Source organism: Oncorhynchus mykiss, chromosome 16, assembly GCF_057628025.1.
Source record: "Oncorhynchus mykiss isolate SJ-2025 chromosome 16, ASM5762802v1, whole genome shotgun sequence".
Taxonomy (NCBI): Eukaryota; Metazoa; Chordata; class Actinopteri; order Salmoniformes; family Salmonidae; genus Oncorhynchus; species Oncorhynchus mykiss.
Window position 1 is genome coordinate 62539408 of NC_143037.1, and position 15797 is coordinate 62555204.

Below are 15797 nucleotides of genomic sequence, written 5' to 3' on the forward strand. Positions count from 1 at the left end.
GATGGATTGCTGAAAAAGAGACATAACATAAAACTTATATTTCAACTGATGATTTCTGCAGCTATTGAAATAGATGTGTAGAAATATGATTTCACAACAGATTGTATGTGTTATTTACCAAAACAATGTGTTTATGTTTCTCTGTTAATTTTTCTGAATGGCTGTCCCATTTACTTTTTGAATGAGTGTCAGTCAACGCTGACTCAGTGTGTTTGGTGACTGGTGACGCAATGCATTTCTGCGACGTCTCCATACTGCTGTACTCTTTGTTGCTACTTGCCAGACTATTTCACTTTTAACTCTTTATAACAATTTAATCAGAAGTCAGGGCATTCATACTTCTTGCACTTCGCCGTGCAGCACGGTGCTGTTGTGAAGGAGGTTGTCAAGGAAGTATGTTTGTGTGTTTATACAGGTTCTCCCTCACTCACCTGCAGTCAACCAATCATGTCAATGCGGAGCTATATGTAGCCCTACACACTGTTAAAAAACTTGAGAGGCACACGGCAATGTGCTACGGAGCTGAAATTGGCTCCAGAGGCTCCGCAATTGCGCCACACTATCCATAAATTGTGTCACACCATCCATACGGCGCCCAATCAGCCTACTTTTCCAACATGATTGAGGAGAATAAAAAACAATACAACATTTATTTTTGATACTGTTGCAAAGCTAACTAAAAATCACATTCTCCAAGTGAGGATGACCTTCACTTCAGCAGTGATCAATCGACAAAAAGATCATGATCATTATAAAGAAAATTACAGACTCCTCTTACAGGAGTTTCTCCAAAACTCAGTTGTCCTGAGTCTGCATAAAACAGCCAGGAACTAGGATCAATGGAGACACTCAAGTTTTTTTAATCCTGTATCTCTCAACACATTCACAAAAATAGTAATGGCCTCTTAACCCTCCAGCTGCCTACTGGACCGTAATCCAACGGAATTACTGAAAGAGATACTTCTTGTGCTTTGCCCTCCTATGTTGAACATAATAAATGGCTCCCTATTCTCCAGATGTTTACCAATCTCACTTAAAGTGGCAGTAATAAAGCCTCTCCTGAAAAAGCCAAACCTTGAAAATTTAAAAAACGATGTTTCTATATTGAATCTCCCATTTCTCTCAAACTTTATAGAAAAAGCTGTTGCGTGACATTTTACTGTCTTCCTGAAGACAAATAATGTATGCAAAATGCTCCAGTCTGGTTTTAGACCCCATCATAGTACTGAGACTGCACTGGTGAAGGTGGTGAATAATCTTTTAATGGCATCAGACCAAGGTTCTGCATCTGTGCCTGTGCTCCTAGACCTTAGTGACGCTTTTGACACCATCGAACACCACATTCTTTTGCAGAGATTGGAAACTTTAATTGGTCTACACGGACAAGTTCTTGTCTGGTTTCGATCTTATCTGTCAGAAGATATCAGTTTGGCTCTGTGGATGGTTTGTCCTCTGACAAATCAATGATAACTTTTTGTATTCCTCAAAGTTCTATTTTAGGACCACTATTGTTTTCACTATATATTCTACCTCTTGGTGATGTCATTCGGAAACACAATGTCAACATTTACTGCTATGCGGACGACACACAGCTATACATTTTGATGAAACATGGTGACGCCCCAAAATTGCCAACCCTGAAAGTCTGTTTCAGACACAAGGAAGTGGATGGTGGCAAATGTTTTACTTTTATACTCGGACCAAACAGAGATGCTAGTTCTAGGTCCCAAGAAACAATGAGCTCTGCTGTTTAATCTGACAATTCATCATGATGGTTGTACAGTTGTCTCAAATAAAACTGTGAAGAACCTTGGCGTTACTCTAGACCACAGACTCTTTTTTGATGAATCTATCAAGAATATTTAATGAGCAGCTTTTTCCATCTTCATAACGTTGCAAAAATCTGAAAGTTTTTGTCCAAAAATGATGCAGAAAAGCTCATTCATGCTTTTGTCCCTTCTAGATTAGACTACTGCAACACTACTCTCCAGCTACCTGGATAAAGTACTAAATACATTTCAGTTAGTGCTAAATACCTCTGCTAGAATCTTGACCAGAACCACATTTTTGATCATATTACTCCAGCGCTGGCTTCCTTTTAAGGCTAGGGCTGATGTCAAGGTTTTACTGCTAACCTACAAAGCATTACATGGACTTGCTCCTACATATCTCTCCGATTTGGTCCTGCCATACATACCTACACATACACTACAGTCACAAGATGCAGGCCTCCTTATTGTCCCTAGAATTTTTAAGCTAACAGCTCGAGGCTGGGCTTTCTCTATAGAGCTCAATTTTGATGGAATGGTCTGCCTATCCATGTGAGATAAGTTTTTACTGAAGACTCATCTCTTCAGTAAGTCCTATAATTGAGCCTGGCCAAGGGGTGTGAAGGTGAATGGCAAGGCACTGGAGTGATGAACCGCCCTTGCTGTCTCTGCCTGGACTGCTCCCCTCCCTCAACTGGGATTCTCTGACCCTATGACGTGGGCTGAGTCAGTCGCTCACTAGTTCTCTTCAATGCCGTCCTTAGGAGGGGTGCGTCACGTCGTGCCAGGCTTTTTTTGCAATACTCGACTTGAGTGGGTTGAGTCACTGACATGATCTTCCTGTCCGGTTTGAAGCCCCTTCAGACTTGTGCAGTGGAGGAAATCTTCATATACTCAGCCTTGTCTCAGGGTAGTAAGTTAGTGGTCTGTTGATATCCCTCTAGTGGTGTGGGGGCTGTGCATTGGCAAAGTGGGTGGGGTTATATCCTGCCTGGTTGGCCCTATCTGGGGGTATTATCTGACAGGGCCAGAGTGTTAGGGTCAGTCTGTCCTATCTGGTGAAATTCTCCTGTCTTGTCTGGTGTCCTGTGTGAACTTAAGTACACTCTCTCACTCTCGGGACCTGAGCCCTAGGACCATATCTCATAAATCCTGGCTGTCCCCATCCCCAGTCCACCTGGTCATGCTGCTGATCCAGTTTCTACTGTTTTTCCTGCGGCGATTGGAGCCCTGACCTGTTCACCAGATGTGCTAACTTGTCGTGCTGCTGCTCCAGTTTCAACTGTTCTGCCTGCTGCTATTGAACCCAGAACGGTTCACCGGACGTGCTACCTTGTCCCGGACCTGCTGTTTTCTACCCTATTTCTCTCTCTCCCTCTCCCTCTCCCTCTTTACCGCACCTGCTGTCTTGACCTCTGAATGCTCGGCTATGAAGAACCAACTAACATTTACTCTTGAGGTGCTGACCTGTTGCACCCTCTACAACCACTGTGATTAGTATTTGACCCTGCTGGTCATCTATAAACGTTTGAACATCTTGAAGAACAATCTGGCCTTAGCGGCCATATACTCTTATAATCTTCACCCGGCACAGCTAGAAGAGGGCTGGCCAACTCTCACAGCCTGGTTCCTCTCTAGGTTTCTTCCTAGGTTCCCTCCCTTTCTAGGTAGTTTTTCCTAGCCACAATGCTTCTACATCCACATTGCTTGCTGTTAGGGGTCTTAGGCTTGGTTTCTTTATAAATTAATGTGATTGATTAATTACAGGCACACATTCTCTTTCTCTGTGACATGCAAGAGTTCAAACAGTTTATCTTTCTGTTGCATGAGAGCGGTGGAAGAGTGCCCCTCCCTCTCTCACTCTGTTCCACCTTTTACTCGCTGTCGCACTTTAGCAGTTGATGTTATTCTTCAATAACACAGACACCAAAGAAAATCAGGAGTAGAAAAATATATTTATTAAAAGAGAACAAATCATAGTTGTTATGCTGGAAAGTAGATGTTTATTCTTCCCTGTCCTCAGTGTTTTCTCCACTGAACAAAGAGCCAGGATGTAGTTTCTACCCAGGCCTAGCCTGTGGTTGACCAATTAGAATTCCTTGCAGTGAAATTGAGGCAGTGGCCAAATACCAAGTATCCCGTTTCAGGCTCAATGTATAGACAATTTGGACTAATGAAAACCTTCCACATGTAGCTATGAGTCCCGGACTGAAATTCCTACACAGATCCTAATCAAGATGTTGAACTGAAAAGCACTAGTTCTATTGCTCTCTAGCCTTCTTGCATTGTGTATTTATCTTAGAACATTTTTACACGCACATACCTCAGAGAATTATACTCCCACTTTCAGTTTGTGTCACGCACACACACATGCAATCACCTTAACATATACTGTTTCCTGTAGACAACATATTATGGGAACTGGTTTCACAAATCCCCCCTTCTTCTCTGAATAGACAAATTGTTTGGTCAGAGGGTCGCTTGGTCCAGTGTTCCGGAAAGCAAGTGCTTACTTGAAAAGGGGCCAACAATGTGTCCCAGTGGACTAGAAGCAGAGGGGTACAAGAGAACTAAGTTCCTCTCTAGGTTTCTTCCTAGTTTCCCGCCTTTCTAGGGAGTTTTTCCTAGCCACTGTGCTTCTACATCCACATTGCTTGTTGTTTGGGGTTATAGGCTGGGTTTCTGTATAAGCACTTTGTGACATTTGCTGATGTAAAAAGGGCTTTATAAATAAATGTGATTGATTGATTTCAGGCACACATTATCTTTCTCTCTGACATGCAAGAGTGAAAATAGTTTATCTTTCTGTTGCATGAGAGCGGTGGAAGAGTGCCCCTCCCTCTCTCACTCTGTTCCACCCTATACTCTCTGTCACGCACATACCTCAGAGAATCATACTCCCACTTTCAGTTTGTGTCACGCACACACATGCAATCACCTTAACATATACTGTTGCCTGTAGACAACATATTATGGGAACTGGTTGCACAAATCCCCCCTTCTCTGAGTAGACAAATTGTTTGGTCAGAGGGTCGCTTGGTTCAGTGTTCCGGAAAGCAAGTGCTTACTTGAAAAGGGGCCAACAATGTGTCCCAGTGGACTAGAGGCAGAGGGGTACAAGAGAACTAAGTTCCTCTCTAGGTTTCTTCCTAGTTTCCTGCGTTTCTAGAGAGTGTTTCCTTGCTACCATGCTTCTACATCCACATTCCTTGTTGTTTGAGGTTTTAGGCTGGGTTTCTGTATAAACACTTTGTGACATCTGCCTATGTAAAAAGGGCTTTATGAATAGATGTGATTGATTGATTGATTGATTACAGGCACACATTCTCTTTCTCTCTGACATGCAAGAGTGAAAATAGTTTATCTTTCTGTTGCATGAGAGCGGTGGAAGAGTGCCCCTCCCTCTCTCACTCTGTTCCACCCTATACTCTCTGTCACGCACATACCTCAGAGAATCATACTCCCATTTTCAGTTTGTGTCACGCACACACATGCAATCTCCTTAACATATACTGTTGCCTGTAGACAACATATTATGGGAACTGTTTTCACAAATCCCCCCTTCTCTGAGTAGACAAATTCTTTGGTTCGAGGGTCGCTTGGTTCCGGTAAGCAAGTGCTTACTTGAAAAGGGGCCAACAATGTGTCCGAGGGGTAAAATTAAATTAGGCTTAACAATGACATTAAGAGGGAAAGTACCTGAGGACTAAAGAACATTATGGTGAAGTGGTAATTCACAGACCCAGAGCACAAAGGATCCAACCAGTGCATTACTTCAAGAGAGAGGAGAGGTCATCTAGAACCAGACCCATGCAGACTTTCTACGCATCTCTCTGGGGATCCACTGTGCTGTTGAAATCTGCTCATATCCGCTAGCCTGACCTATCAGAGCAGACGTGGAATGAATCAAGGACTGAGAGAATGGGTATTCTCCAGTTTCTTTGACAACATGTTGCTCTGTTCTAGGGAGCTTCGAAAGAGCTGAAAACCTTATGTGTGTTTATTGAAGTGAGTTGCTTTAGGCTCTTGTCACCTTACCCATTTTGTGACATCATTTGTGAGAGGAGTGCTAATACACACATACATGTGTGCATGAAATAAAAACCAACCTACACACTGGAAAGAAGAATTAGAACCCATTAGAAGAAAGAAGTATCAGAGTGAGTGTATGTGTGCATGTGAAGCAGAAGGAGGGTGGTCACTAACAGGGGAATAAAAGGATATGGAGGGGGTGGCTTGACACAATACATCTGTGGTTGCAGTAACAAGAGAGGGAGTTCTGAACTTATGTAAGAAGGAGTGGAGGTAAGATAAGAATGCGAAGCTGGGTTGGAAAATATGAACCAAAACAAGAGAGAAAATACATTGACTGTAGTGAGGGAAGAGAAAGGAACAGGGGAAGGGGAAGCAGAAGTAGTGCTTGTACCGAGACAAGTAGAGACTGAAAAGCTGAGAAGAGTTGCCAAACAGGACACTACTGAATTCCATTCAACCTGGAAAATGTGAGCTTCTCTTTTTTATTTGTCAAATGTTCTGTGCCAGTAGCTGATATATCTAATGATTCTATTTACATATTTCAACATTTTGAGTGTAATGTAACTGACTTTTATTTATTTTCTCTGCTCACAAATTGGTTTGTCTTACTGCAGATGGCTTTCTATTGTGTATTTGTGCATGATGGCTTTGTATTTTAGCATGAATAAATGTGACTGTGGTGAACATGAAGTTCATTATGGGTCAAAAGCAGATAAAGTTGTTTAAGTTATTCAAAGTTTTTACTGACACCAATGCAAATATTATGAAATGTATTCAAATGTACATTTTACTATTCGATAGAATCGAAGAGATTGTTGCCTTTTCTTAGATCTTTTCCATGAGACTGACAAAGGTTTTACATGCCTATGTCTGAAAGTGCTTGTGCTCTGGTTTTGAAGTGTGTACAGATAAGATCTGGTCCCGAAATTACTGACCATCTACCTATAGAGACCATGCCAGGAAACCTGCAGACCTTTTCCCTTTAACGTAACATAACCAGCTTCTTACTTTTGTAGAGACAGGATCAAATGGCCTATTCAACCAATTCTTTTTTTATAGATCACATATCAGGCTCATTATGTTGGAAACATACAATGTTAATAGTCAGCTAGTTGTGCTTTGGAAAGTCATTGTGACCATCTACAGTCTATCATTTTCTGTACTGTATTTATTTTGACAAGAGAACTGGCAAGGAATTATATGTGGCAACTGGGACCTCTTGTCACCTGGAGAATATCCTTCAATGAAGCAAGAATATTAGTGAATAGTTGATTATTGTAACTCTCCCTGATAATATCTCTCTGATCAGAGGTGGACTGTGTTGTTGTAACAGATGGAGCTGCCACCACGACCAAAACTCTTTGACTTCCATGGAGTCTCGATGACCCACTATTTCACTGACAACTGGGAGAACATACAAAACTTCCAGGCCAGGCCAGATGATATTCTCATTGCCACTTACCCCAAAGCAGGTCTGTGTGTGTGTTTGTGTGTGTGTTTGTGTGTTGTCAACATTTTGTAGAAATAAATCTTTGACATGCCTCTCTCTCCCCATTTCTCCATACTCCCTCCCCCTCTTTCTCTCTCCCAGGTACCACATGGGTCTCCTACATTCTAGACCTGCTGTATTTTGGTCAGACAGCCCCTGAGCGTCAGACTTCACTGCCTATCTATGAGAGGGTGCCTTTTCTGGAGAGTGACTTCCATATTATCCCTCCAGGTTAGAATACAACCCTGATATAACTCTACACACTGTGAAGCCTTTATCTTGATTACACATCAATAAAGTCTGCGTAGATCAAATCTTTGTCATGCTTGAAAACAGAATCCGGAAAACACCACACACAATACAATAACCTAAGTCCTCATCAACAGCCTTTTTACTGTCACAAAGTTGAAGGACTTTTTGAATGACTTGAAATCGTATACTGTGAGAAGTTGTGCCAATCACATATTCCAGCTACATGACAATAAGCAGGTTTACTGTAAAAATCTTCCTTATCTCCAAAAAGTAACCGATTCAGATCCCCACCCCTCTGTACACACAGGAACAGAGCTGGCAGACAAGTTATCCACCTCTCCTCGCCTCATCAAGACTCACCTCCCAGTCCAGTTGGTGCCCAAGTCCTTCTGGGAGCAGAACTGCAGGGTACATTATATGTAACTCTCTGCTTGTTGTCTGTGTAGGCTGTGAATCTGACTCTGCTCATGTCTGCTGGTATAGCATATGGTTAACATTTATGCATCCTCAAACCTCCTGTGCTGCATTTTGTCCAGTAAGTGAACTTAATTAATGACACAATTTGTGTGAATCCCCAATGGAGGGCAGCATAACACAATACACTAACTTTTGCAAACCTCTCTAGAACCAGCGTGCGTCTCCGTGTGGACTGCGAAGTCTCCAGTCTTTGTAAACAGTTTTTGTTGTCCTAATTTTTTCCTCTTCCATTTCCTTCTGTGTGGTTTGTTTAAGTGATTTTGCCCGAGAAGCCGGTGTTAGGAGGATATATTGACATGGGTGTTGTTGGACCTGAGATGAAGTCGAGGTCCGGCAAACTGTACCACCATATCCTCCAAACACCAGCTTCGAGGGCATTATCACTTTTATACAACGGGTTGACAAATGTTAATTAAAAAACATTATTTTGATGAATTTATTCATACTTTTTCATCCTTCCATGGGATGTAGTCCCATCAAAAATCTAAGGTTGCTACCCAAGCCGGCTGGTCATCCTTTCTATCGGTTCGGTTGCCAGAGACGGGACTCAGTTGTTATGTCTTTTTGTTCTGTATCTATAGACGCCCCTTAGTCGTTCGTTCAAAATGTTCGATTGCCATACTGGTTGGCGATTTTCTTATACCTTGCTTGCTAGCTATCCAACTATGGCTAACTTACAGTCATGTCAAACAGAGCATCCAGAATTACTAGTGACATTTATTTGGATACATGCATAACAATTAACTAATGATGCGCGATTTCACCTGATGTAGAAAATATGATCTCTCGTCAGGACACTGTTGTTCAGAGGAGCTAGCCAACAACACAGCTAACACACTCACTTCAAACTGAAGCTGAAAAGACTGCAAACTATCTGCATTTCACTTCACTTGACCTGTTTCCTATTGACATTTCTTTGTATATATCCATAAAAATGATGCCAGCTGATTCATGATTTCGACTGGCTGAGAAACGCTGCCTGCCTGTCTTTCTTGTCCTGACTTCCAACACGTTCATTACTATGGGACCGCTGGAGACTGAATTTGAATATTGAAACAATGTTGCAAATGTCAGAGAGACAGACACCAAGGTTTATACAAATGCTAGTCTAAAAGAAATGTGAGAATGTCTAGATGCTTTTTATAGTGGAGATCAAGTTTATAAATTGCCTGGATGGGCTGATGAGACGGTGGATTGCGCAGTGAGATGGAACAGAGTAAATAGGCATTTCAACATCATAGCTTTAGCCGGTGGTAACTTGTGGAACAGACACCAGCTGTAATGTGGTTTTAACCAATCAGCATGCAAGATTAGACCCACCCGTTGTATAATTAAATAATATACTCTTACATCAAGTTATGTTGTAATTGCAATGATTTCTCTCTCTCTCTCTCTCCCTCTCTCTGTAGGTAGTGTATGTGGCCCGTAATGCCAAGGACAATGCAGTGTCTTATTTCCACTTTGACCGTATGAACAAGGCCGACCCAGAGCCAGGAGACTGGAACAACTTCTTACAGAGATTCATGGATGGAAAGAGTGAGTGAATGAGAGAATAAACGAGTGAATGAACGAGTCTGTGAACAAATCAATTACAATGAGTAAGAGAGATAGCACAGTACAGATGTTGATGAGGCTCTGTGATTCTGGCTTATTGATCAGTATTTTTCCTGACTATATATGCAACTCTATCTATCTCGCTAACATCCTCTCGTCCACATGGCTGCTTTCCTCAGTGGTGTTTGGTCCCTGGTACGACCATGTAACTGGCTGGTGGGAGAGGACACAGACTCACTCCAAACTCCACTACGTTTTCTATGAGGATATGATTGAGGTGAGTAGAACAACTACCTCCTGTGCCATAAAGGTTCTGACCTCTTTGCAGATTATGTAGCTCATTAACGTACATAAAGGTAGTGTGTATGTCCATGTTATATTGATAATCTCAAGAATTAGCTTTCAGTGAGGAAGAGTACTGTAATAGGATGTCCCTTGTGGGTATCCGTAACCTATGTAGGACATGCACAGCATAGCCCAGTAGACATGCTGAAGCTTGAACCTTGTTGTGCCTCCTTATTTGAAATAATACTACATGGTGTCAGAATGGTTTTAATAATCACAAAAACGTGAAGGACTTACCACGTGAATCATACAGCCGACAGACAGTTTCAAAGCAAGGAGGGCACAGAAACAGAGATTAGCAGCGTAGATCATAATTGGGCTAGTTAACGAGAGAGGACTATGTTACTGCGGGCAACGTTACAAGAGGTAGAAGCCGAGATGGGTCCAGCTGCGACGTCATCTCTCAGAGCACTCATCCCTCAGGGTCTCTATACTGACACCTAATGATATGGAATCTCAGTGTAGTGCACCTCTCAGGAAAGTGGGGCTTTTGAAAGGAGTGGATGTTTTGAAAGGAACCATATACGGAGAAGTGGAGTGCGAAAGGTGCCACTCAAGACATCGCTTGGGTTATCGGATGTTACTCATGGTCTCCACAGATGACAGTATGGAATTTCAGTTCTGCAAAAAATGCAAATCAAATGTATTTATATAGCCCTTCTTACATCAGCTGATATATCAAAGTGCTGTACAGAAACCCAGCCTACCCCAAACAGCAAGCAATGCAGGTGTAGAAGCACTGTGGCTAGGAAAATCTCCCCAGAAAGGCCAGAACCTAGGAAGAAACCTAGAGAGGAACCAGGCTATGAGGGGTGGCCAGTCCTCTTCTGGCTGTGCCGGGTGAAGATTATAACAGAACATGGCCAAGATGTTCAAATGTTCATAAATGACCAGCATGGTCAAATAATAATAATCACAGTAGTTGTCGAGGGTGCAACAGGTCAGCACCTCAGGAGTAAATGTCAGTTGGCTTTTCATAGCCGATCATTGAGAGTATCTCTACCGCTCCTGCTGTCTCTAGAGAGTTAAATCAGCAGGTCTGGGACAGGTAGCACGTCCGGTGAACAGGTCAGGGTTCCATAGCCGCGGGCAGAACAGTTGAAACTGGAGCAGCAGCACGGCCAGGTAGACTGGGGACAGCAAGGAGTCATCATGCCAGGTAGTCCTGAGGCATGGTCTTAGGGCTCAGGTCCTCCGAGAGAGAGAGCGAAAGAAAGAAAGTTAGAAAGAGAGAAATAGAGAGAGCATAGTTAAATTCACACAGGACACCGGATAAGACAGGAGAAATACTCCTGATATTACAGACTGACCCTAGCCCCCCGACACATAAACTACATGAAACTGGAGCAGCAGCATGGCCAGGTGGACTGGGGACAGCAAGGAGTCATCATGCCAGGTAGTCCTGAGGCATGGTCCTAGGGCTCAGGTCCTCCGAGAGAGAGAAAGAAAGAAAGAGAGAAAGAGAGAATTAGAGAGAGCATACTTAAATTCACACAGGACACCGGATAAGACAGGAGAAATACACCTGATATTACAGACTGACCCTAGCCCCCCGACACATAAACTACTGCAGCATAAATACTGGAGGCTGAGACAGGAAGGGTCAGGAGAAACTGTGGCCCATCCGATGATACCCCCGGACAGGGCCAAACAGGCAGGATATAACCCCACCTACTTTGCCAAAGCACAGGCCCCAGACCACAAGAGGTATATATTCAACCACCAACTTACGATCCTGAGACAAGGCCGAGTATAGCCCACAAAGTTGTGTGAGTTGTCTTTGAACGTTAGCTACCTTTACTTATAAGAGCATACATTAATTTTACAATATTGAATATTATTATAAGGGTGATATTCAATATTGAATATGGAATATTATTGAATATTTAAAATAATAATAATTGAAATATCAAGCCATGGTGGTTCTAGTTGTTATAGAATTACAGCGTTTCTAGTATTTCAAGACTCTTTTTGAAATCCCCACTTCTCCTAATGTGGTTCCTTTATACACCCCCACTTTTCCTGAGAGATGCACTGAGAGATGACATATCAGTAGGTAGCAGCATAGAGACCCTGAAGGATGACTGCTCTGACAGATGACATTGCAGCTAGACCCTATTGAAGAAGCTGGTGGGATTTCAGGTCTGGTGACTCCCAAGTTCAATGCGCTCTTGCACAAACCTGGACAGGCCAGTGGCTAGTGCTGACAGATTTCGCATTAGCTCCGCTGAGAATGTTGATTGTATGGTTTACACTATGGGTGATGAAGCCGAGGACATATTAAAGGCTTCACTGTTGACTGAGGAAGAGAAACTTAACTGCAGTGCCCTTAAAGATTTCGTAGGAAAACACAACATTATATTTGAGAGAGGTTGGTTTAATGTGCACAAACAGAAGCTGGGTGAAACCGCCGACAGCCTTATCACAGCTCTTCACAAGCTAGTGGAACATTGTCAATTTGACAGCTTGGCTCACTCAGGAAAGAACTGATCCAAAATCAGATTTTAGTGGGAATAAGAAATATCTAACTTTCTGAAGTTATAGTTGGATTCACAGCTTACCTTGTCCAAAGCTGTAAATCACACAGTGAGACAGTAAAAAACAGCAGGAAATGCTGTGCAGAGGAAGTTCTATGCAGACAGAGTGAAGTGAGTGAGGAAATATATGCATTCTCATATCGTGCTAAAAAACCTGAGGGGAACACAGAGACAGACGTGGAAAAAACAATCACGGACAGGGCCAGTAACCAGTTCAAGCGTTTGTGGCAAATGTGGGAAATCCCCTTTCCACAACTGGAAAGATGAGGAATGCAGGAAATGTCACAGGAGAGGACACTTTTAGCTGTCTGACAATCAAAGTTTTGAAAAAGAAATTCCTAGGCTACAAGGTGACTACAAAATCTGCCTCAAGAAGGATGACATCCCCAATGCCATTACCACCCCCCGCCATGTGCCTATCCCTTTATTGGTCAAAGTAAAGGACGAATTGGGGAGGATAGAAGAAATTGAGGCTGTGTCTAAAATAGAGAGTCCCACTGACTGGTGTGCAGGGACGGTGGTGGTTCCCAAATGCCAATGGGGACATAAGGATCTGCATGGACATGACTAACTTGAATGAGGCACTCTGCAGAGAGAGACACATCGAACAGTCGCCGGTCCAGTTCGATGGCTCACAGGTCATCACAAAGCTGGATACCACTCAGGATTTTAGGAGATACCGATGTCACCAGAGAGTAGGGCGCTCACAATGTTTATAACACGGTTTGGCCGCTACTGTTTCAACGTTTTGCCATTTGGAATCGCTTCCGGTCCAATTACAAAGACGCATGTCCCAGCTGTTGGATGGGCAAAGTGGAGTCATAGTCCACGCGGACGTGTGCTCGATTGCGGATGGGACAAAGCAGAGCATGAGGACTCACAGCAGTTCAGACTAGACTCCAGGACACTGACTTGACACTCAATGAAAAAGGCACCTTCTCACAGTCAGAGGTCTTGTTCTTGGGACACAGATTCAGTGCAGCTGGAATAGAGCCGGACAAGGACAAGATCAGTGCCGTCACATACATGCTCCTCCCCCAGAACGTGGCTGAAGTTAGGACCTTTTTAGGCGTGGTCACATACGTGGGTAAGTTCCTCCCACAGGTTTCAGACAAAACCAAACCCGTAAGAGAATTATTAGCCAAAGGGAATGACTGGTCATTGGGTCACATGCAACATGCGGCGTTTGAGAAAGTCAATGGAGACCTGGCCCCACAGAGAGTGCTGGCCCAGTACCGTCCCCACGCTAAGACAAAGGTATCAGCACATGCATCGTCTTTTGGGCTAGGGATTGTCCTCACTCAGATGCAGGACAACATGGACTGGCAGATAATACTTTTAGATAATACTACAAGTACAGTATCCACTGTATGTTTTCCTCTAGGATACGGGGAGAGAGCTGGACAGGCTGTGCTCCTTCCTAGGTTTGTCTCCTTCAGCAGAGGAGAAGGAGAGGGTGAGAGGAGGAGTGCAGTTTGATACTATGAAGAAGAACAGCATGGCCAACTATTCCACCGTTCCAATCATGGATTTCAAGATCTCACCATTCATGCGAAAAGGTAGACTTTTTCATTTCTCCCCTATATCTCTCTTTCTGTCAGTCGTTCTCTCCTCCCCTCTCTATATCCACCACCTTTTCTTTGCTCATGACTCTCTCTCACTCTCCCACACTCCAGGAAAGGTTGGTGACTGGAAGAACCATTTCACTGTAGCCCAGAGTGAACAGTTTGATGAAGACTATAAGAAGAAGATGAAGAACACCACCGTACAGTTCCGCACTGTAGTCTAGGGGTTGTGGTCAGGTTGATTGTCTGATTGTTTGTGGTCAGGTTGATTGATTGTTTATTTGGCGCACATAGACTTACGATAGGCTCGGCTGGGGTGCCAGTCTTCCATTGGTCCACAGTTAACTGGGCTATAGTGTTGAAATATACAGAGTGAGGATCATATCGTGTCATATCCTGGAGTGTGAATGAGAAAGATCATGAAGTGTCTTATATAATTTTTTGAGAATGATTGATGCTACTTTGAGATATGAGCTATAGGTTGAGAACTAAAAACAAAAATAAAATGAGGACATACTGCACAGTACACTCTTAGCAATGTGAGCTATTTGTAAATCCTCTTGCCTGGTCTGTTTTTCAGTGTCTGAGAAAAAAACAGTGAGAGTCGATACAGTAATGAATATGTAAATGGAGAAGAGCATTATTAAGCATCAAACATTGTTTTATTCTGTTTCAAAAATAGACATACTTTGAAACTGTAACATTTCCTACTCGTATACTGTATACAGTATGACTAAATGTAATACATTGATGTTTGTTTGAGGATATTTTTTTTACAGGGACAGTGCACATTAATTAACGTTTCAGTAAAAGTGCCGGTTTAGCCAGCCGGCTAATTTTCAACCGCAGTCCCTGAGCAGGTTATTAAAAGCAATTACAATACATACAATCAATGAGCAGTGAGCAAACGCAGAGCAACATAGGACAAGCAAGACGTAGCATACAGACAGAGCAACATGGCACAAAAAGCAACAAGACAAAATCCATAAAAGCAACAAAGTGTTTCCACACCTCACAAGCTACAGACAACAGACAAAATGGAAAGCGGCAATACACAGCTAGGGATTATGTTCACAAATCTGATTGACCTTTAGCCATGTCTTCATGTTTTTTGTGAAAGTGTGATACGTGAGAGTCAATACAGTAATGAATATGTAAATGGAGAAGAGCATTATTAAGCATCAAGCATTGTTTTATTCTGTTTCAAAAATATACATACTTTGAAACTGTAACAATTCCTACTCGTATACAGTATGACTAAACGTAATACATTGATGTTCATGTACTTGTACTTAAAATATTATACTTTATTCAATTTGCCTGAAATCAAATTATGTATTTTTTGTTTAATGAAAGTTTCTAAATTGCTTCCAACTGTCATGATCATTAGAATAACTGGACCAAAGCGCAGCGTGATCTGGGTTCCACATCTTTGTATTTCTAAATAAAACTCAGAGAAAAACCAAAACAATAAATCTCAAAACAAAACGCGGTGGTTCCGGTGTGGGGCGAAGCACCCACTCCGCTCGAGGATACGTTATCCTCAATGGCGGCTCTGGTGCGGAGATCGTCACTGGATGCTCCGGACCGTGGATCGTCGCCGGGGACTCCAGACCGTGGATCGTCGCCGGAGGAACCGGACCGTGGATTGTCGCCGGAGGCACCGGACCGTGGATCGTCACCGGATGCTCCGGACCATGGTTCATCGCCGGGGACTATGGACTGAGAACCACCGCTGGAGGCTCAGGACCGCAGACTGTCGCGGGAGGCTCTA

General features: G+C 42.9%; 1 protein-coding gene across 4 annotated transcripts; it reads left to right on the forward strand.

Moving 5' to 3' along the window:
* The first annotated feature begins 5304 nt into the window (after positions 1-5304).
* On the forward strand, positions 5305-14549 carry LOC118936306 (cytosolic sulfotransferase 3). Of its 4 annotated transcripts, none has more exons than XM_021566766.3 (8): positions 5305-6271; positions 7138-7276; positions 7396-7524; positions 7853-7953; positions 9432-9558; positions 9756-9853; positions 13843-14017; positions 14135-14549. In XM_021566766.3, exons 2-8 carry the CDS (start codon positions 7138-7140, stop codon positions 14245-14247), a joined length of 882 nt encoding a protein of 293 aa, XP_021422441.2. In that variant the 5' UTR covers positions 5305-6271; the 3' UTR covers positions 14248-14549. The 4 variants fall into 4 exon arrangements, with proteins under 4 accessions (XP_021422441.2, XP_021422443.2, XP_090059764.1 ...); XM_021566768.3 differs by having other exon boundaries at positions 5306-6271; positions 7114-7276; XM_090203638.1 differs by lacking the exon at positions 7138-7276 and having other exon boundaries at positions 5724-6271.
* The last annotated feature ends 1248 nt before the right edge of the window (positions 14550-15797 follow it).